Source organism: Mus caroli, unplaced genomic scaffold (genome assembly GCF_978045245.1).
Source record: "Mus caroli unplaced genomic scaffold, Mus_caroli_1 scaffold_4, whole genome shotgun sequence".
In the NCBI taxonomy this organism is placed as follows: domain Eukaryota; kingdom Metazoa; phylum Chordata; class Mammalia; order Rodentia; family Muridae; genus Mus; species Mus caroli.
Window position 1 is genome coordinate 114,046,553 of NW_028227259.1, and position 22,480 is coordinate 114,069,032.

The following is a 22,480-nucleotide window of genomic DNA, read 5'->3' on the forward strand; positions in this document are numbered from 1 at the left end:
GGAGAGGGAGAGGGAGGGGGAGGGGGAGGAGGATGGGGGATGGGGGAGAGGGGGAGGGGGAGAGGGAGAGTGAGGCATGTGCACTGAGAGAGGACACTTGCCTCACCTCTGTACTGCAGATATGTGAGGAAGCAGTTCAACTCTCAAGCGGGAGACCCAAGCAGCTTGCTATCCATTCTCACCACCATGAACTCCTCTTGCTCAATTCTATCTTCATAATATCACAACATCCTCTTTAGTTTTACACAGGGCCTTGTGTGTACAATAACTGTTCAATGTAGATCATGTCATCTGTACTTTGGTAATAGAATAAACCATACATTATACATATTAAGCTGTCTTTAACTCTCAAAAACATTAATTTTATGTGTCTCAGTCTAACACTAAACTACTAAAAAATATTATAAATCCCTTCATGAAAGACTCCCACACTAAGATCCAAGAATACTGAATTAGATATGAAAATTTAGTACTTAAGATCGGAAGTTAAGAAATCAGATTTTCTTTTTCTTTTAAAATTTGTTTATTTTATATATGTGAGTACAGAGTCACTGACTTCAGACACACCAGAAGGCAGCATTGGATCCCATTACAGACGGCTGTGAGCAATCGTGTGGTTGCTGGCATTTGAACTTGGGACCTCTGGAAGAGCAGTCAGTTATCTGAACTACTGAGCCAGCCCCCAGATTTTCATTATCAGTTTATTCTTCAGAAATTTTTTTGGTCAACATTTATGTTCTGGCTAGTTTTATGTCAATTTGACACAAACTGGAGTCATCTCAGAGGAGAGAAAGAATCACAACTTACAAAATGTTCCATAAGACTGGGGTGTAGGCAAGCCTGTAAGGCATTTTCTTCATCAGTCACTTTTACTGTAACATACAGTTAAGCATTGCTGTTAACCTGTTATTGTGTTTAATTTATAGGCTAAAGGTTATCATCAACATTCATGAACAGAAAACAGCATGCATAAGGCTTGGTGCTATTCCACTGGAGTCTCGTCATTCATTTCCCATGGATAAAGGATTACTAGTCTACTGAAGGACAGAGCACAGTACAAAAGTACATACTGAACACACTTAGCAGACTTAATGTATGTGCACACACATAGTCCAATTAGAGAAAATGGAAGCCTCATTTAATCAAAGTCACTTAGTAAACTAGTTTTCCATATATGTACAATTTTCAGCCAACTAAAGCTTAAGTCCCAAAATATATTTAGTTAATGCTGTTTCCTATGGGAATATTTCTACAGTGAGATAATCCCTATAAAGCATAGAACACAAGTCCTGGCATATAGAGTTCAATAAGTGTTAGTAATTTTTGATGTTAATTAAATGTACTATAGCATTAATGGGGTTATTGGCTCCCACAGAAAACAGCTATAATGTGAAGGATGGCTAATGGTAGGACTGGTTGTCAGCTAACTACTACTCAGTCTATCAAGGTGTCAGTTCTTATGGCTGTCAATGTGCCTGCACTGGCTATTTCTCACCTCACAATTTCCTAACACTAAGAATCTTTGATTTCAGACACTGAGCCAATCAAATATTGGAAATACATACAAATAAGAACTGATCTATTTTACTTACCTCAACCCATTTCCTGATTTTTCAGAAACCATGTTTCCAGGGTGAAGTCTGTGAGTCTAACTAGGTGCAATGCTGAATACCTATGAAAACAGCAATAAAGAAGCGGAGGCAGGATTGCAAACTTGAGGCCAGCATGAACTACATAGTAATACTCTCTGCCTCATAAAATAAAATAAAGGAACAGGTAAGAGGCCCTCCTGCCCTCAGAACTTTCCCAAACCCTCAGTTTGGATCCCAGAAGGTCCCCAAAATAAAATGGGTCATATCTTAGTTGGGGTTTCTAATGTCATGAAGAGACACCATGGACATAGCATCTCTTATAAAGTAAAATATTTACTTAGGGATGGCTTACAGTTCGTAGGTGTAGTCCATTATCATCACGTTGGGAAGCACAATGGAATGCAACCAGACATGGTGCTGAAGAGATAGCCTAGAGTTCTACATCTGGATTAGCAGGCATCAAAAAGTAAAAGGGAGCAAGTAGGCCTGGCTTGATCATTTGAATCTCAAAGCCAACCCCACAGTGAAAAATTTCCTCCAAAAAGGTCTCATCTGGTAATAGTGCCACTCCTTATTGGGGCATTTTCATTCAGACTCTCACATGTAGAAAGAAAAAGTGTGTGATTGTTAGCCACTGTCCAGGTAGGAGGGAGGCACAGAGTGGAGAAAGTGCAGACTTAATGTTTCTGGGCAGGTATGACTTCAAGACTAGAAATGCTTTAAGTAAACAGTTTGCTCAAATGTCCACGGGTCTCTTCCTTTGTCTCTACTCTTTAGAATGCAGAGTTGACATTTAATCAAGATTCTAGACATTAAAGCCCATACTGCCATGCTGCATTTGTGGTAGATGCTTGCCTACCCCACCCTTTTCTCTTATTGTTTCATCCACATTCTTTAAATCTCATTTTCTGAGAAAAGACTTAGGCATTTGATTGGTCTTCTCTCTCTCTCTCTCTCCCCCCTTTCCTTCTTTTAATTTTTTTCTTTTCAGACAGGGTTTCTCTTTATAGCCATGGCTGTCCTGGAACTCACTTTGTAGACCAGGCTGGTCTTGAACTCAGAAATCCGCCTGCCTCTGCCTCCTGAGTGCTGGGATTAAAGGCGTGCACCACCATGCCTGATCATTTGTTTGTTTTGATATCACCCAGGCACAGGCAGAAAGGAGGAAGGGCAGTGGTGTCTGTCAGTGGAGAACAGGCCCATTATTGTTGGTAGGAGTGGTGTGGGGCCTCGTCATTTCTGTTCCTCCTGAGGATGGTATTTTAGGTGTGAGAATCACAGTCTCTTGTTTCCACCAGGATCTTTATTTCTATTTTCCTTCCACAGTACTGAATGACTCATTCCCACTGTTTCATTTCCTCTGTATTAAAGTTTGTTTTTCCCTGTTGGACTTGTCAAATAGGGTGCAGGATTCCTTGAGAAGTCTACTTTCCAGTATCACCTTGAGTCCAGGACACCTTTAGTAGGACACAAATGGAAGTCAGAGCTGAGGGTACCCCCCCCTGTGGCTTCTACTGAGCCAATTTCATATAAGATGATGATGAAGGACTAACTCTGAGAAAGGTGCTACACTGTGTACAGTAAATTTCCTATAAACAAATGTTTATGTGTGATGCATATTTTATTAGAAAAATTTTATAATAGTTTTATAAATAATTTAATAGGTATATTACATGTAAACACATTAAAAAAAGATTTATTATTATTCATTAGTACACTGTAGCTGTCTTCAGATGCACCAGAAGAGGGTGTCAGATCTCATTATGGGTGGTTGTGAGTCACCATGTGGTTGCTGGGATTTGAACTAGGACCTTCGGAAGAGCAGTTAATGCTCTTAACCGCTGAGCCATCTTGCCAGCCCATGTAAACACATTTTAAAAGTAAAAGATTTAAAATAAAAATTGTTTCTGAGTGAGTCTTTCAAGCACATTTTCAGTAGCCTATTCCCAATATTATCAGTCTTCGGGCTGGAGGATAGGATGTGCAAACTTGCCCGTTTACACATATTTTGCATGACCTCCCACACAAAAGGGAATACTGTGATCTGTATTTTAGGTGCTAATTTAAGCATCTGGGTAACATGTCATCTTCTTCAAATACCCATAGAGCCTTTTGCCATCTCAAATAAATTTCACCTACCTTTTAGGGAGGGGAGAGAAGAGTTCTACCTTTTTTGGTCAAGGGTTTTGCATTTTTATTCTTTTCTATTATTATTAAAGATTTATTTATTATGTACAGTGTTCTGCTTGCATGCCAGAAGAGGGCACCAAGATCACAGTACAGGTAGTTGTGAACCACCATGGGGTTATGGGATTTGAACTCAGGACTTCTGGAAGCGCAGTCAGTGCATGCAACCTCTGAGCCATCACTCCAGCCCACTTTTCATTTTAAAGATCTATTTATTTTATATATGTGAGTAGACTGTATCTGTCTTTAGACACACCAGGAGAGGGCATCAAATTCCATTACAGATGGTTGTGAGCAACCATGTGGTTGCTGGGGATTGAACTCAGGACCTTGGAAGAACAGTCAGTGTTCCTAACCTCTGATCCATCTCTCCAGTGCATATTTATTCTTAAGATAATTTCCCAAACCAGGCGGTGGTGGCGCATGCCTTTAATCCCACTTGGGAGGCAGAGGCAGGTGGATTTATGAGTTCCAGGCCAGCCTGGTCTACAAAGTGAGTTCTAGGACAGCCTGGGCTGCACAGAGAAACCCTGCCTCGAAAAGAACCAAAATAATAATAATAATTTCCCAGTAACACTATATCCATAATTTAGTTAATTGCTTATTTAATTTCTGATAATGAACAAATTTGTAGTAGGTCAAGATGACTAGAAGGAAAAAAATCAGCATTGCACTTGATAACATTTATCATTAGCAGACTCTGTTAACTGTGAATGTGTGCATCTGAAAGCTGTTCTCTTAATTTCCTGATACAAAATTAATTGCTGAGCACACTCCAGAGAAATAACACTTTTTAATTTAATGTTTGCTAGTGCACATTTCATGAAATAACATAATGAAAAAGTAGTTTCAATGTATAATGTGCTTCCTTGGAGTTAGATGGTCAATAAGTGATAGTGAGCAGCCACAACAATGTAGTGGAGTTAAACTACACTCACTGCATGTAGAATGTAACAGCACAGAAGCCAGATTCAACCTCCTTACACTATATATCAGTTTAGATGTTTTACATATTCAATACAATGTTGACTCTAAGAAAACACATTGAGTAATTAGAAAATCTTGATCTCTGCATGTGCATTGAAGACCAGAATTCATTACCTGCTCATCAGGCAACATTACCAAGGAGAAACAGTGCAAGACCTCAGAGACCAATCATGGTTCATGCTTTGCATGATGTAAACACAGGAGGGAAACCTTTAATGAAAACCCACAAGACTTTTCTTTCCCTGCCCATCACTAAGATAGCTAAAGGCACTCTGGTCATTATGTGTTCTTCCTATGAACCTTCCAAATTGTGAAGAAGCTTGGAATTAAACATTTCAAAATAGTCACATAACAGTGATCTTTCTGGAATTGCTTCAAGGTATCAGCAGCAGATACCATGTGCTGATGCTCTTTGGACATGGATGATGGCCTAGAAACAATGTCACATGAATGTTAAAGATAGTGTATTCTATTAAATGAGTGTCTGGGTTTAAATAAACACTAGTGCTTAAATAAAATATGTGAAGCTAGTAGAAAGCATCTTGGAACCCTCTCTTACACCTCCTAATACAATGCAGTTGGTCCTCGCTGGCAAACGATCATTGAATCTGTTAGAGCATCTCCTGGAGTCCTTGTCTGGCTTGAGAAGACCTTTACTGTGCTTTAAGCTCTAGTCCCTCTTGGTCATTCTGGGGCCTCTTAATTGTCTCAAGTGAAACAGGCTGCTTTATAATGCCTAGGCTTACTCCATGTCCCTATAGTAGTGGACTTCCAGGAGCTAACAGAAATGGAGACATGACTGTACTCTCTAGATCTACTCCTCAACATTGTCATCACCTTAGCAATTCCCCAAGATTAGACAGTTATTTTCTAGCTCAGGGTTCTACTGCCATGGATTTCTGTTTGAAAATCCTAAGCATGACATATACACGTTTAATCTGAGCCTTCAAGAGGTAGAGGTAGGAGGATATTTAATTCAAGACTACTCGGGACTATATGTGAGATTCTATCTTAATACATCACTGTCCTCATGGGGGGAAAATGCAAAGGAAAAGGAGATGTAGACTATAGATGAGGATAAATAGAAGAGGAGAAGGAAAAAGAGACTATTTAAAACATGTTATTTACCAAACATGCAGAGAACTATCTACTTGTCAGTTTCTCTCCAGTGTGGTATCTTTTTTTTTGTTTTTAAGATTTATTATTATTCATAAGTACACACCATAGCTATCTTCAGACACACCAGAGGAGGGTGTCAGATCTCATTACAGGTGGTTGTAAGCCACCATGTGGTTGCTGGGATTTGAACTCAGGACCTTCTGTAAAACAGTCAGTGCTCTTACCTGCTGAGTCATCTCACCAGCCCCAGTGTGATATCTTTTAGGCTGTCTGTCTTAATTTGGGTTTTATTGCTGTGAAAAGATACCATGACCAAGGCAACTCTTATAAAGGACATTTAATTGGGTCTAGATTCAGAGGTTCAGTCTATTATCATCAAGGTGAAAAGAATGGCAGTGTCCAAGCAGACATGGTGCTGGAGGAGACAAGAGTTCTACATCTTGATCAGAAGCCAGAAGACTCTTCTGCCCTGTGTGGATTTCAAGGTCCAAGCATAGGATCTCAAGGTCCAAGCACACAGTGCCAGACTTTCTCAAACACCACATCTACTCCAGAAAGGCCATACTCCCTATTACTGCCACTTGTCATGTGACAAGTATATTTAGTCCACCACACCTTTCAAGATCACTGTAAAGGCTTTACCACATTGGTTATATTCATAGGGTTACTCTTTAGTATGCATTCTTTTATGCATTCGAGGATGACAATGGTATGAAAAGGCTTTAAAACATTGATCACATTTGTGAGGTTTCTCTCCCAGGATGAAATCTTTCATGTCTTTTAAGATCACTTGAACCTACAAAGGCTTTACCACATTGATCACATTTGTAGGGTTTCTCTCCAGTATGTATTCTTTTATGTACTTGGAAAGAACTTTGATATGCAAAGGCTTTGCCACATTGCTCACATTCATAGGGCTTCTCTCCAGTATGTGTTCTTTTATGTACTTGGAGTGTACTATGATATGCAAGGGCTTTACCACATTGATTACATTTATAAGGTTTCTCTCCAGTATGTGTTATTTTATGCAGTTTGAGATGACTATGTCGTGCAAAGGCTTTACCACATTCATTACATTTGTACGGTTTCTCTCCAGTATGTGTTTTTTTATGAACTTGTAAATAACTTTCATATGCAAAGGCTTTACTACATTGATCACACTTGTAAGGTTTCTCTCCAGTATGAATTCTTTCATGTTTTTGAAGTTTATTAGAAGAGGCAAAGGATTTACTACATTGCTTACATTCATAAGGTTTCTCTCCAGTATGAATTCTTTCATGTTTTTGAAGTTTATCATGAGAGGCAAAAGATTTAGTACATTGCTTACATTTGTAAGGTTTCTCTCCAGTATGAATTTTTTCATGTTTTTGAACTTTATCATGAGAGGCAAAGGCTTTACCACAGTGATTACATTTGTAAGGTTTCTCTCCAGTATGAATTCTTTCATGTTTTTGAAGTTGACCATGAGAGGCAAAGGATTTAGTACACTGCTTACATTCATAAGGTTTCACTCCAGTATGTGTTGTTTTATGTGTACGGAGACTGGCATTACATCCAAAGGCTTTACCGCATTCATTGCATTTGTAAGGTTTCTCTCCAGTATGAACTCTTTCATGTCTCTTAAGATCATTCTGACCTACAAAGGCTTTACCACATTGATCACATTTGTAAGGTTTCTCTCCAGTGTGTATTCTTTTATGTACTCGGAGGTGACAACGATGTGCAAAGGCTTTACTACACTGATTACATTCATAAGGTTTCTCTCCAGTATGTGTTCTTTTATGTACTTGGAGGGTACTATGGAATGCAAAGGCTTTACCACATTGATCACATTTGTAAGGTTTCTCTCCAGTATGTGTAATCATATGTATTTTGAGATGACTATGTCGTGCAAAGGCTTTACCACATTGATTACATTCATAGGGTTTCTCTCCACTATGTGTTCTTTTATGTATTTGTAGAATGCTGGGTCGTGAATAGGCTTTATCACATTGATTGCATTTGTAGCGTTTCTCTCTAGTATGTATTATTTTACGCATTTGTAGACTACTGTGATGAACAAAGGCTTCACCATATTGAATACTTTCATAGGGTTTCTCTCCAGTATGACTTCTTTCATGCCTGCAAAGATAATTGGCACATGTGAAAGCTTTGCCACATTCACTCAACTCATGAATATTTTTATCTGTAGAAATTAATTTTACACTTTGGTCTAATTGTAAAGAGGAGCCATATCTTAAGATTTTTATCACTTTGTTTATATTCTTTGTTTCCCCTTCATTATGGGTTCCCTTGCATACCTGTAATGGTAAATTATTACATGGCTCACATTTGTAGTATCATTTTTTTTTTTTTTTTTTTTTTGAGAGAGGGTTTCTCTGTATAGCCCTGGCTGTCCTCGAACTCAGAAATCCACCTGCCTCTGCCTCCCAAGTGCTGGGATTAAAGGCGTGCACCACCACCATCTGGGTTTTTGGGTTTTTTTGTGCGTCAATTTTCTCTATGAGATTTTTCACAAATTTTAAGAGAAATGCAAGAGCTCAGAACTTTACCATACTGAGTATATACATAAATATCCTATACTGTGAAATACACTACATTTTCACACTATATTGGTAAAGTAATACCAGGACAAACAGATAATAAGGTCCAGAATCCTAGTACTCAGAGGGATTTTCTACAGTGCCAGTTTATGGATATAGTCCCACTAAAGATGGAAAACCAACTGTTTATAAACTTGTATCACACTGAGAAATCAAGTGTGGACTACTACATTCATTTCAATTATTCTGGGAGAGAGAGGGGTACATTGCTTATTTCAATATCCCTATGCTCACACGGCTTGTATCCATTGTGACACAGGATATACCTATTAAAAAAAAGAATAGCCAATGAAAGATTTCCACATTGCATTCAAGCAAGTTGGCTGTTTGTTCATCATGGAGATATGGTATAGGAATTTAGGTTTCTCTTCAACAACATTCCTGACTCTCATAAACTGCCCCTCTCACTTAAACTTAGCAATGTTATTATATGAGTAATCAGCTTTACTATGGGACATTTGCTTATTGGGAACATATACTTATCACGAAATACATATCTTGGCAATATATATATGGCAATATGTGAGTGGTATGAGACTAGATTGGCAATTCAACAGAGTAGCTGGAGTGTGGCTATTAGTCAAATGGTAATATTAGTTAAGGTATTGTTTCCTTGTCTTCTCTTAAAGAAAAATGCCTTGAAAACACAAATCAGACACCTGGCATTGAGGTACGGGCATTTGTAAAATTTTAATAATCAATACACTTAAAGAAGTGTTTTGTTTTGTTTTTTTTTCTCACTGTTGCTTTTGTTTTAAAGTACCAGGACACATGAACATTTCTTCAGAGGCCAATTCATAGCACTTGCACATGAAAATTACCTTCCATGTCTTCTGGAGCTTTCACAACATTCTTCAATATTAGTGTCTTCCCAATTGTAGCCTAAAATATGATACCAGAAAATGTATGATATATTATTGGAAATTAGGCAAATTTAAGTTACTATCTTTAGTAAACCTGATTTATTCACCTCATTCTTCCTCATTCTCAAGTGAAATTATAGAAAAACATCAATAACAAGGAAACAGTTGTTCCCTTATTTTAAAAAGTGAAAGAAAATTCAGTCTTACCTACAGCATTGAGGTTCCTGTAGGTCTCCAACATCACATCTTTGTAGAGGCTCTTCTGTGAAGGATTCAGCAAAGCCCATTCTTCTTGAGTGAAGTTCACATACACATCATCATAGGTCAATGCATCCTAAAATATTCCATACATGTGTACAACAGAAACCATGATACCAACATCACTGTAAATGTATGCTTCAATGACAATATATTCCTGTGATTCTGGTATTTCCCGCACTTATTTCATGACTAAGAAGTTCTAATGTAATTACCAAGTCATCTTAGAAGGAAACTGAGTAATAAGGTTCACTTCTGTCATTTTTTTGCTCTTTGTATAGGATATATGTTGCAAGAGAAATGCTAATTAACAGAGAGAGGGAGGGACAGAGAGAGAGAGGGAGGGGGAGAGAGAGAGAGAAACAGAGAGAGAGAGAAGTACTGAGAACACATCAGAGAAAATGTGAACAATTACTAACTACAAAAAGATGATGGGCAAGCTGAACATATTAGTTCATGCCTTTAATCCCAGCACTCAAGAGGCAGAAGCAGGTATATCTCTGGTCTATCCAGGACAGCCAAAGGTACATATTATGACCCTGTCTCCCCTGTGATAATCAATCAAACAAACAACAAAGAGAGAAAGGACTCAAAGGTTTTTACTGGAGTTCCTAGAAAGAATTACACATTCACTCCAGTTCTCTATTCATCTTCCAGGTGTCCCAGTTTAATCTGTAACAGTAACAAGATCTTACTAAAAGGGGATGTATCTTTAAACAGATACAAATAGACAGATGAAAATATTGGCAATGTAAATGTTGATGCTACATAGGACAGGAGATGACTCAGTAGTGAAGAGCTCTTCCTGGTCTTGCAAATAATTGGGCTCAATGGCCAGTACCTTCAAGGGGGCTTCACAACGATCAATTACTTCAAGTTCAGGAATTCTGAACCCATCTTCTCACTACTATGGGGACCAGGTATACATGATGTGCATATTCATGCATACAGTCAAATACTCATATTCATTTAAAAATTCAAAACACCCACAACAGGTAGGAAGAATGCTATGCACCTGCAATCCAATGACTCAGAAAGCTCAGGCAGTAAAGCTCAGGCAGTATCAATACATGAATACACGCCATCCTGAGAAACAGAATATTCTCTCTGCAAAATTTCAAAATTCAAAACGTGCATGAAGATCAACACAACAGCACATGCTTGATATATACCAAACCTACATTTCTATATTATTGCTGATGCCAATAATATAAAAACAAATAAGCAAGCAAACAAACAAACAAATAAAAACAAACAAACAAACAAAGCTAGGCATGTTGGCTCACACTTAATCCCATCACTCTGGAGCCAGAGTCAGGTGACTTTTAAGTTTGAGGTTCCACGTTCTACACACATAATTTCAGGACAGCCAGGGCTGCACAGAAGAACTTTTCCTCAAAAACAAAACCAAGAAAATTAAAATTATAAAAACATCAATCTTTCAAAATAGCTTAGCACTGAATTACAACTGCTTCAGCTGCATCTTACGTGATTCAGGGTTAGTCTACAATGGTGAAGGCAAGACAACATAAGAAGGAAGCTGACTAATCAGATCCAATCACAACACAGTAATACACACACACACACACACACACACACACACAAGAAATGTATTGAGTCTATAGACATTCAAATATCATCCCCAATAAGCAATCTACAAAAGCTTCAATTGAGAGGACTGAGTTGGCCAGAGCCACACTGACTCCATGACAGGCTGCAAACTGACAGTATGGGAGACTAGGCCTAAGTTTCTGTTTCCTAGATCTGGAAAAGTCCAAAAATGTTTATTACAAGAAAACCACCTTCACAGGCAGCCAATCAGGAGCTTCCAGGAGCTGTGCCTACCACCAGGCCTGAGCAAATCAAAACCAAGAATAGTCAGCCAGTATTGGTTCCGGAAAGTCCGTCCCACCCACACCCCCAAACTTCAACCAATCCCAAAGACACCCATACTTTTGGAAATTGAACCAACCTATCAGAATAAAGTTCACTTTCTCATTTCTGGAATTCCCCTAACTGGCTTTGAATTGAGCTTGTGTGATGGTTTGTATATCCTTGGACCAGGGAGTGGCACCATCTGAAGGTGTGGCCTTGTTGGAATAGGTGTGACCTGGTTGGAATGGGTGTGTCACTGTGGGTGTGGGTATAAGATCCTCACCCTAGTTGCCTGGAAGTCAATCTTCCACTAGCAGCCTTTGGATGAAGACGTAGAACTCTTAGCTCCTCCTACACCATGCCTGCCTGGATACTGCCATGCTCTCACCTTGATGATAATGGATTGAAGCTCTGAACCTGTAAGCCACCCCCAATTAAATGTTGTTTTTTATAAGACTTGCCTTGGTCATGGTGTCTGTTCACAGAAGTAAAACCCTAACTAAGACAGCTTGCAAAGCTCACATGTCTGTCTCCATCCTAGTGAATGGTAGACCCCTGCATGATAGAATTCAGCAGAATAAAACACTTTTGCATACTATTTGAGTTGGGGACTTCCTTCACTGATTCTTGGACCCTAACATTATAAGTTCCCCTAAAGAAAGCCATAAAGGCCAGGCAGTGGTGGTACACGCTTTTAATCTCAGCACTTGGGAGGCAGAGGCAGGCAGATTTCTGAGTTCGAGGCCAGCCTGGTCTACAAAGTGAGTTCCAGGACAGCCACGGCTATACAGAGAAACCCTGTCTCGAAAAAATAAAACAAAACACAAAACCAAACAAACAAAAAAAGAAAGCCACAAAGGAGAAACAAATGTTGAAAGACATCACCCTATCTGTGAGCTTTTTGACTCAATTGACTACATTCTGATCACGGTCATCCATGATGAAAATGCAGAGTTTAAATAAGTACACTGTAGCTGTCTTCAGACACCCCAGAAGAGGACATTGGATCCCATTATAGATGACTGTGAACCACCATGTTGCTGGGAATTGAACTCAGGACCTCTGGAAGAGCAAGCAGCAAGCAGACAGTGCTCTTAACCACTAACCCATCTCTCCATCCCCTCTTAGAATACTCTTGATTGCTACATCTTGTAAAATAAAAAAGCAAGCTATATCTTCCCAATATACAAAGGCACAGAATGCCCCTTCCCATTCTTGATATCTCCCACATTTTTTTAGGGGGGGGGGATTCTGATTTGCTGCTCTGATTTAATTAAATCCTCTAAGCAGAAGCATCTCAGATTACAGTCTATCATTTTGAGAACTTAGTATAGAAACTCAAGTTTCAAGAAATTAAAGCAAAAACCATGGACAAACTGTTTTCTGCCTTGCCCTCTGGCTTGGTCACTATCTCATGCTCAGCTAGCTCTCTTATGTATGCCACCCTTGGTGGAAGACCCTTCCCACATTAGTCATCACAATCTCTCACTAACCCAGCATCCAAGCATTTTAATGAGGACATAGCCTCAAATGAGGCTCCCTAAGATGACTGTAGGCTCCAAAATGTTGACAACTGAAGCTAATTAGGACACACAGACATTAATATATCAGAGAGTTTTAAAAAGCCAAATCTAATTTGTTAACCATATCAATCACTTCAGTAGCAAAACCCCAAAATTACTGATTGCATCAACTGGAAAACAGAGTTGCCAAGAAATGAGGAGAGGCAAGCTTTCAGGATCAAGAAGAGCAAACTAAAACTGTTTCCCAAACTATCAAAAATTCAAGAAACTCATAGTAAATTTTCAAAATTAAAAATAGGTGGTCTATCATTTTCCAGCAAAACAACACTATGATTAGATTATGATGAATAAAATCACATAACATAGATAGCACAACAAATAAAAGGAGACAGAAAGACAGACAGATGTATAAGTCTTTTAAAAATATGAAGTACAACACTATAATAAAAAAATTAAGAAATTACAGGGTAATACTTATCCTGTATACTCTATTAGTCCTCTTTGCCAGTAGTAGAAAGTAAAATAGAAGTGGCAAAAACCCGGTCAGATGGACATAGAGGCAGCCTAAAGAGAGGGAAAACATTTTTTTAACCAAGTCCACATCTTATAGAGGCCTAATATACAAAATATATAAAGACCTCAAGAAACCAGGCTTTCCAAAGAAAGAAATTCAATTAAAAAATAGGGTATAGATCTAAACAGAGAATTCTCAACATAGGAATCTCAAAAAGTTGAGAAATACTTAATGAAATCATCACATTCTTAGCCATCAAGGAAACGCAAATCAAAACTACTTTGAGAATCTACCTTGTACAAGTCACAATGGTTAAAATCAATAATAGAAGAGATAGCTCATGCTGGCAAAGATATGGAGAAAGGGGAACAACTCTCCACTGCTTGTGGGGTGTAACCTAATATAGCCACTTTGGAAATCAGTATTTCTTCAGAATCGTGGTTCCTCAGAACACTGAGAATCCATCTACCCAAAACCCAGCTACAGTGCTCTTGGGAATCTATCCAAAAGGTGTTCCTCCCTACCACAGGGACATTTGCTCAACTGGGTTCATAGCATAGTTATTCATCCTAGCCAGAAACTGGAAACAACCTAGAGGTACCTCAACTGCAGAATGGATAAACAAAAAATGTTTTACATTGATACAATGGAGTATCACTCAGCTGTTTAAAAAAATGCCATCATGATTTTACAGGCAAGTAAATGCAACTAAAAAAATACAAAACAAAACCACCCTAAGTGAGGTAACCCGCATCCAGAATGACAAACATGTCATGCATTCACTTATAAGTAGATATTACCTACTAGGTAAATAATAATCAAGCTGTACTCCACAAACCCAGAGAGGCTAGGTAGAGATGGGCTATAGGGGGAAGCACAGATCTCCTTCTAAAGGGGAAATAGAGTAGTTTCTGTGAGCAGACTGGGGTTTGATGGGAACAGGAGTGGGAGGGATTAGTTGGAGGAATGCAGGGGTAAAGTACAATGCAGGGAGAAACAGCTGGATTAGGGGTCATTTGGGGGTTAGCGTAATGACCCAATATAATAGCAACTTCCTGGATGCTATAGGGTGACCCTAAGGAAGTCTCCAAGTAGTGGAGAATATGGAGTCTGAACTGACCATCCTTTGTAGCCAGCCAGGGATTCAGTGTTGGGAATGGGTTACATTTGGTTTTGGTGTTGGCCAAGGTGGTTCCCTGGAGATCCTTAAACAACCCATGCTGATGCTAGGACAAAACTGTGATCTCAGATAACTGATAATTTGTCCATCAACAAGGACAAATTCCACACAGTTCACTGAATGCAGAAATCAAGCTGGTGGCACAGGCTTGGAGCCTTCATCCCTATGTTCTAGTCTCTTTGAGAAGAGAAGATACTCTATAGGCTACAGAAACAGAAACCTGGATGGACAGACAGACAAATAGACACACACATACACACATCCCTACAATTGGTCCTTTTTGCATGATGTGCTGGGGCATGATGATAACAAACTTGTTTGAGTGGCCAACCAATGTTTAGTTTAGCTTGAGATCCTTGACATGAGAGGGAACCCATGACTAACACTGACTGGATTTTAGGAATGTTACAGAGACTTAAATGGCAAGCATAGAGACAGCATGGGCCAGGTCCTCTGCTGTTATGTTATGGTTGTTGGCTTGGTGTCTTTGTGGGACTCCTAACAGTGGGAGCAGGTATAACTCTGATTCCTTAGCTTGATCTTGAGACTTTTCCTCCTAGCAGGTTACCTTGTCCAATATGAAGGCTTTCACCTTGTCTTTTTCTATCTTGTTCTGCCCTGTTAGGCTGTCCTCTCTTGGAGGTCTGCTCCTTTTTGAAGAGGACACAGGGCAAGGGGGTGTTGGATCTAGGGGAGAGGTGGATAGGTGAAGTGGGAGGGGGTAGCTGCAAAGAGTGTAGGAAGGAAATCTATCTTCAATTTAAAAATTAATATAATATTGCTTAAATGAAAAAGCAAAAAAAGGGAAGCAATAATCAACAAAGAAGAGCAAAATAGTGAAGACAGGGACAGTATGATTGTGACAGATACAGTTCTCGTTTTGATTTTGTAGACAGTGACCATCACATAATAGTGTAAAAATATCATCTTGGAGGCTTACTTCTTTCTTATCATAATGTTGACCTAGTCCTGGAAGCTTTTAGCCTCTGTACAATCTTATCTAGGTAGAATGTTTTGGGCATCTGAGACTTAACTGCTGAATAAAATCAGCCTTTCTTTCTGAATTTTGACTGGTTGGTCAACTAAGCAGTTCTGACTCATACTCCTTTTCATGCTAACCTATTCAAATGGGGTTTTTTCACTTCTGACTGAATTGCTGTACTTGGCCTCAAATGAACTCTAGCACTCCGTTCTCATCTCCTGGCACATTCTAATTCTCAGGCTCCTTCTTTCTTCACTTGTGTCTGCTTTAGCCTGTCTCTGTAAAATTCTCCAGGTAAAACTGCCTCCTCCTCTCACCCTCTCAGCTGCTCCCTCTTATGTTGCCTCTCTTCCCTGTGTCTTCTCTTGAGAGTTGAGCATATCCTATCCTGTCAGATCTTTCCCTGATTCATCATTTTGTCAGCCACTCAATTATCCACTGCTTTCAAACATGAGTGCTTCCTTCTAAAACGAACTTTATCTTCATTTTAGCAAACTAAGGGCAGAGACACACCACAATTAGAAACACCCCCCCCCAACCCCTGACCCCTGAGTAAATTGGATAGTCTCTGGTTCACAATGTGATCAAATACCCTGCAACACAGGAGTTCATGATAAGCTCATCTTGGGCCCAGTCTATATCTGCGAAATCAGAAGTTTTGCTCTTAACAATGTGAAATATATATCAAGTAGGAAACAAAATGAGTCATTTTCTTGTGTTAGCTTTCACTAGTTTGAAATGTGGAATTACAATGCTTCTCACTTCATTCCAAACGAATAAGCTTGATTGTTGTTAAGAAAGAACAATGTTTAAATAACTAGTCAATAAAAATAAATATGTGATGTTGTACAAAACTCCTGCATTAATTATAATAATGTAGCAATTTTGTACAATTAAAAATAAAAAAACCAATGTATACAATTGTTAAATATTTAAACACATTCTCTAAAGCAAAAATCAAAGTGTTACCAGCTAAGTTACTTAATGCAGAGACATCACAGAGATGAGTCAGTTATTTAAGACTATTGTTCGATTGTAATGTATCATCAGTATTTAAATTCAAACAAAACAGTCAGTCTGTTTCTTAAACTCATTTTTACTTTTTCATGGAGCATGACTCATGGGCAGAAAGCTTTCATGCCATCCAAATACAGCCCCTCTTTGCATTTGTACAGTATACTATAATACCACATTTGCTTCCCATCTATAACAACTCTTGCTACAGAAAGCTTGATAGTTCATTTCTCTTCTCCACATAATGATCTAAATAAACATTAGAAAAACTCTTTGAGGAGATTGCTTCAGCTAGATTCTGTGCTTTCTGCCTTTCTGTAGGAATTTGGCAGGAATTTGACATTGAGCTAGGACATGGAAGTAGGCTCAGAAAGGAATATACACATTTGGGCTAATACAAAGCTCCAGGTAAACTCAGCCAAGGATTGTGTGGCATTCCTTTATCTTGGTCATCCTGATAAGCCCCTAAAAGCAAAGATCTGGCTGGGCAGTGGTGGCGTACGCCTTCAATCCCAGCACTTGGGAGGCAGAGGCAGATGGATTTCTGAGTTCGAGGCCAGCCTGGTCTACAAAGTGAGTTCAAGGACAAACAGAGCTATACAGGGAAACCCTGTCTTGAAAAAACCAACCAACCAACCAAGGAAACAAAGAAAGAAACAAACAAACCTGCTTCAGCCTAAGCAATGGCTGGACTAATGTTACAGTGTTGTCTAATTACAGTCTTCTTGTCAGTCCTCATTCTCCCTTGATATACTGTTAACTGACTGAGCTGGCTTGGTCACCCTTCATTTTCTATTGCTACCTGCAAGGTAGAGAAGATGGTTTAAATTCTCATATCCATCTGACAATAAGAGTACACTAAAGATTAAAATTTTATAGGAAAAAGAAATAGGTTGGCAATGCTTAAGCTGTAATTCCATGTTGTTTTAGGACCAATACAGCACGGACTGAGAGTCTTTACAAGTACTTAGTCCTTTAACCATTGCTATTGTCTTCATTCCTTTAGCACAAGGTCCCCTTGAGGCACCTCTTCCTCAACAAATGAGTCTAGAGGTAATTCTCATATTTAGGCTACCATGAATACAACTGCAATGAACAGGAGGATTCTTGTTCTTCATAATACTAATTTCAAGTTCATGGAAACTATACTGAGAAGACTGCTGGGATCCATGGCAATTCTGTCATTTATGAGAACTCCGTAGAATGGGGTTGCTTGGGTGTAGGTATTATGTCCAAATGTATCAGAATACATATATTAAATATGTGCAATTTTATATCAACTAGAACACAACATGGTCTAAACTAATTTCAGTTGATACCTAGGGAAAATCCCAAAATACTGCTATCAGAATTTACTGCTAATACACAATCCTGTGTCACATACATATTCATTGTTCAATTCTGGACAATGTTTTATTTTAACTCTTTTTGTTTTCTCAATTAAGTTAAATGTAGTGAGATATCATTTATGTGATACTAGAAATGTATTCTGTGTCACTAAATTCTATGCTAAATTCCTCTGTCTATGTCTTTGTACATTATTTCAAACCAGTTTAAGTTTCACACATTTACAACTATAAACAACACCATTATGGTGATGTTTTTCTTTTTTTTTTTTTAAAAGCTGGTGGGGGGCGGTGAAGAAATGTTGGATATGTTTAATTTGCAGCATAAAGTCAAAACAATCTAAAGAAAACTCCTAAAGGGAAAGCTGATTCCAAAACTACCTGCCATGTGAAAAACCTCAGAATTGTCACTAGGATTATGAAGAAATAGTTCACATTTTGACACAATGTAAATTCCACCCGTACTTATCACAGAGCTACAACAATCAAAACTTTACAACATTTGTGAAAAATAATGAGATGTAGAGAAAAAACCCAAGAACATAAGCCCCAAATTATAGTCAAGCTTCAATTAAAAGACCTAAGGAAACTCAGCCAGGAAAATGTGAACATGACCAATATTACCCATGATTACATGTGTATATAAATAGAATAAACACAGACTTCACAACTCCCACAAAAATAACCCAAAGTGACCCCTAACTGGTACATTTCTGACCCTCCAGCCACTACTGACCTCACTTCCAAACAGAGGCTCTAGAGCTCTCTCTCTCGCTGTATGGAGGTGATCAGAAAGCTGGGCTAGGGCTCTGCAGCACCTAATGCCCCCTTGTGATCTCACACAAACCCAGCCTCAGTGAGTCCACACACAAACCAAGGTTGAAGAATAATTTAATGTCTGCCTCCTGCCACATGGATTATAGCACATGATGTAGAATCTGCCCTAGCCACCTGCACACCACCATGCACACTTGAAAATCCTCTGCATCTCAGAAACTCCTTTTGGACCCTGGAACTGATTATCTCTGAATCACTCCATTCATTGTGACTGGTGATAGTGGAAAGGTAAATGGATTTTAATCAAATATAACTGACTGATGATCCCCACAACCTCATCTCTATCAGTTTCTAAACTATTTGTAAAATTTACTACACAAAACTGAATTTGCAATGCAATGTTCAGAACTTCTTTCTAGAAACCAGATTTTCAGTTTTGAAATCTGTCTTCTGCACACCCAAAGCACTGCTTCTCTGTGACACTGGGCAACCCAGCTTCCTATGCCCAGAGCTGCAGAACCTCCTCCCCCCTCAGGGAATCCACACTCAGGCAGGCTCAGAGGCCAAGACCCTTTACCCAGGCCACCACATGGTCCAAAAGAAACACAGTCTGGTTCCCAGTCAATCACAGTCCAATGAGATTGGACTCTGATTTTTTAGCCAACTTGTTCTTCTTGGTGGCTGCCACAATCACAGTGGCATGGTTTGTGGTCTCCCTCACAGCTAGCCGATGAACTGCATCAGAGGAGAATTTGGAAGGAACCAGCAAACTACCTCCCACTGGTGCTCCTCCTGATTGCTAGGCTGCCCAGAGGGCAGACAGTAGCAGCTCTCCTACTGCAGGAGTAGAGATTAAATGACTCAGACAGCACAGGCCTTCTCAGCTCTGCCATTCCACCCCACCCTAGGGGCAGACAGAGCCCTAGTATGGGAAATGTGTATTTTAATAGAATCTTCTACTCTCCCAGGTGTGGAGAGCTTTTGGTATCACTTTTAGGAAAATTACAAGAATATCTGAACTGGGCTAGGACAAGGAAGTAAGCTCAAAAACAAACAAACGGAAATACAGCTGAGGAATGTGTTCCTCCTGCCTTCTCATATCTTGATCATCTTGATGAGACCTGAATTCAGTAAGCAAGGGAACTTTGTTTGCACCTTTTTTCTTCCTTGACTCCTATGTTTATGCTTAGAACTGACCCTAGTCTTCTATGTACCCAGGCAGTCAAGATGGGTCAGGGTCTGTTGGCAGATTTCCCAGCCTGATGAGGCATGGAACAATAAAAGGGGGTACACCCGAGCCTAAAGGGAGGTATCTTTGGATAAGAACAGATATTCTATGTATGTTTCAGGAAATTGTTTCTGTAAGCTTGTGGCTTTGCTTTCTACGGTATTGTGGGGTATAAAAAGAATACAAAAAGTAAACTTAAGATTCTGGTTGCTGCTGGCTGCTGCTGCAGCAGTATTAACCAGCAGTCCTCCCAAATCTAACTCTTGGCTTTGCATCTTCTTTCTACCTTTCCTACCTAAAATCCTTGCTCTGGGCATCAGAGACTGTTTGACTCATGCTGGGGGGTCCAGTACAAGGAAAGAAACCAGATTCAAGGATCTCTTTCTCCTCCATCCCTGTTTCTCTCCTGTCTGGTGGTAGGGGGTAAAATTGGGGAGGATAGGGAAGACGCAAGTGTGGAGAAAAAGAAGAAACCATAAAGTAGCAAAGACCAGCTACACTGATTAAGGCTAAAAGAGGAGCCAGACTAGGATGGATTTTGCATTCCACATATGCTGCCACCCTTAAGTCTCTTTTAGGTTCAGGTTCCAGGTTAAGTTTTGAACAACTTAAATACAGACTGGACACTGCAAGTCTAGCCACTAAGACACATGGGAAATTTGCACAGCAAGCATATTCCAGGATCATCTCTTAAGGACACCAGTGCCCTACCACAGCAAGTTAGTGACAGTGTCCTAAGTGGAAGGTTGCAGATGATGAAAAACATCGGAAAAGGAAAAGGTAGAGAGTATGAAAGCTGGGGTGGGGAGGTCACACACAAGCTATGGCTTATGCTAAGTCAGCTTCTTAAGAATACCATTTGTACACGATTGACATGAGGGAAAAGGAAGGAGATGGGAGACACCTCTGAAGTCAGCAGGAAGATCAAGAAAGTAGGAAGTCCGCAGAAGCATCAGACAATGGGATGCACACAGGAGAAGGCTAATCAAACACTGCTGCACAAGGGGAACTCAGTGTAAATCAAAAACATTTTTGACCAAACTTCTAGTGGCCTTGGAACTGATAACCACAGCCCCATATGGTGGGAAGTTGTGCTCTCAGAATCTGATTCAACCCCTCCCAAAGCCCTGGCCCCAGACCATTAACCACTCTCCCAAGCATATTCCAGGTTTTAGAAAAGGAGCTCTGTTTCCTCTGTACCCAGGGCCTCAGGGAAAGCTCCCAAGGACTAGGCCCAGGCTGTGACTGGCTCTGGGCTTCAGAAGGAGCTGTCCTGCTCCAGACATGGGGACCTCAGGGAAACTGTACCTGGATCAGGCTTGCACTCAATACAACAGTCTTGTCTTCTCTTGTCTTTCCTTTTCCCCTTTTCACGTGGCTGTCACTATGTGTCATCTTGCCAATGTGTCAGAACTATGCTTTTCTCAAGAAGAAAACAGAACGTTTATGGCACACCAGGCCTTACTGTAGATTGTGATCTTCTAATGCCCCATTGAGCAGCTGGTTACAGGCCTGCTCTTTGATATGGAGATGGGCCTAGATGCTTGCTGTAAATGAAGTTTGATTCATTTGTTGTGGTTAGGAGCCATATTTCTGGGCAATCCTGGTGAACAAGCCTGTGTATCCTAACATCCTAAACTCTAAATGCCCTGGTTAGCACATTACTTATCTGTGGGATATGTTACATGTAGTCCACCGTTAGATAAATTCTACTTGCTGTGTCTTTCTATCCGGTAAGCTTTAGTATATCCTTTACATCATAAATTCTACTCTTTAACATCACAGCTTGACACTGATTTGCTACCCAGCACATGAGATCCCTTTTACAATCTCCACAAAATTAACTCCAAATGGATTGTCCACCTTAATGTCAAATGCTAACAACACAATTTGTAGAATCTAGGACTCCCCGAGTTTGGGATCACGCCAAAGATCTTTCTACACACAAGCCAAATGCTCTGCACAGATGCAGCCCCCACAGTGAAGTTATTCAGAGGCTACAGCTGGGTCCCGCGAGTAGCTAGGACCTCAGGGGACATCGCACATGGCCGCCGATTCTCACTGAGTCCGGGGAAAGACCCACCGCAGCAGCTCGCGCTGCTCAGACCCCGGTTTCTCCCCATTGTTTTCAGTGACCCTGTACTCACCATGTCGCAACTTCGGAGCTTGCCTGAGCACCTTCCACAGCATCCAGTGGCAGGACAGAGAGCACAGCATAAGGGACCATTCAAGTCTGCTCAGCTACTAAGCGAAACCGGCACCAAGGCACCCGGAAAAACCCGCCTTCCCTTCTGACTGGCAGGTCCGCTTAGAGGCTCTGATTGGCCAGTAAGTCTTGAGTGACTCGAGCACCTCCCTTAGGGTTAGGGTGTGCTGAAGGTACACTGTGTAGAGATTCTCAGCCCTAGCTTCAAGTCCAGTGCCTGACTTTT

General features: G+C 40.0%; 1 protein-coding gene and 1 long non-coding RNA gene across 2 annotated transcripts; both read right to left on the bottom strand.

Moving 5' to 3' along the window:
• Positions 1 to 546: 546 nt before the first annotated feature.
• On the bottom strand, positions 547 to 2,521 carry LOC147005330 (uncharacterized). Its single transcript, XR_015046973.1, has 3 exons — positions 1,945 to 2,521; positions 1,593 to 1,672; positions 547 to 872 (listed from the first exon to the last, which is right to left on the bottom strand). It is a non-coding gene; the product is annotated as an uncharacterized LOC147005330 (long non-coding RNA).
• Positions 2,522 to 6,207: 3,686 nt separating this feature from the next.
• Positions 6,208 to 22,336, bottom strand: LOC110311402 (uncharacterized). The gene is given in 7 exon segments (XM_085837012.1): positions 6,208 to 6,645; positions 6,647 to 8,006; positions 9,310 to 9,370; positions 9,559 to 9,685; positions 10,896 to 13,571; positions 17,364 to 17,499; positions 22,196 to 22,336. Coding segments are annotated over 5 exon segments (1,656 nt in total). The 5' UTR covers positions 10,908 to 13,571; positions 17,364 to 17,499; positions 22,196 to 22,336; the 3' UTR covers positions 6,208 to 6,549.
• Between the last annotated feature and the right edge of the window lie 144 nt (positions 22,337 to 22,480).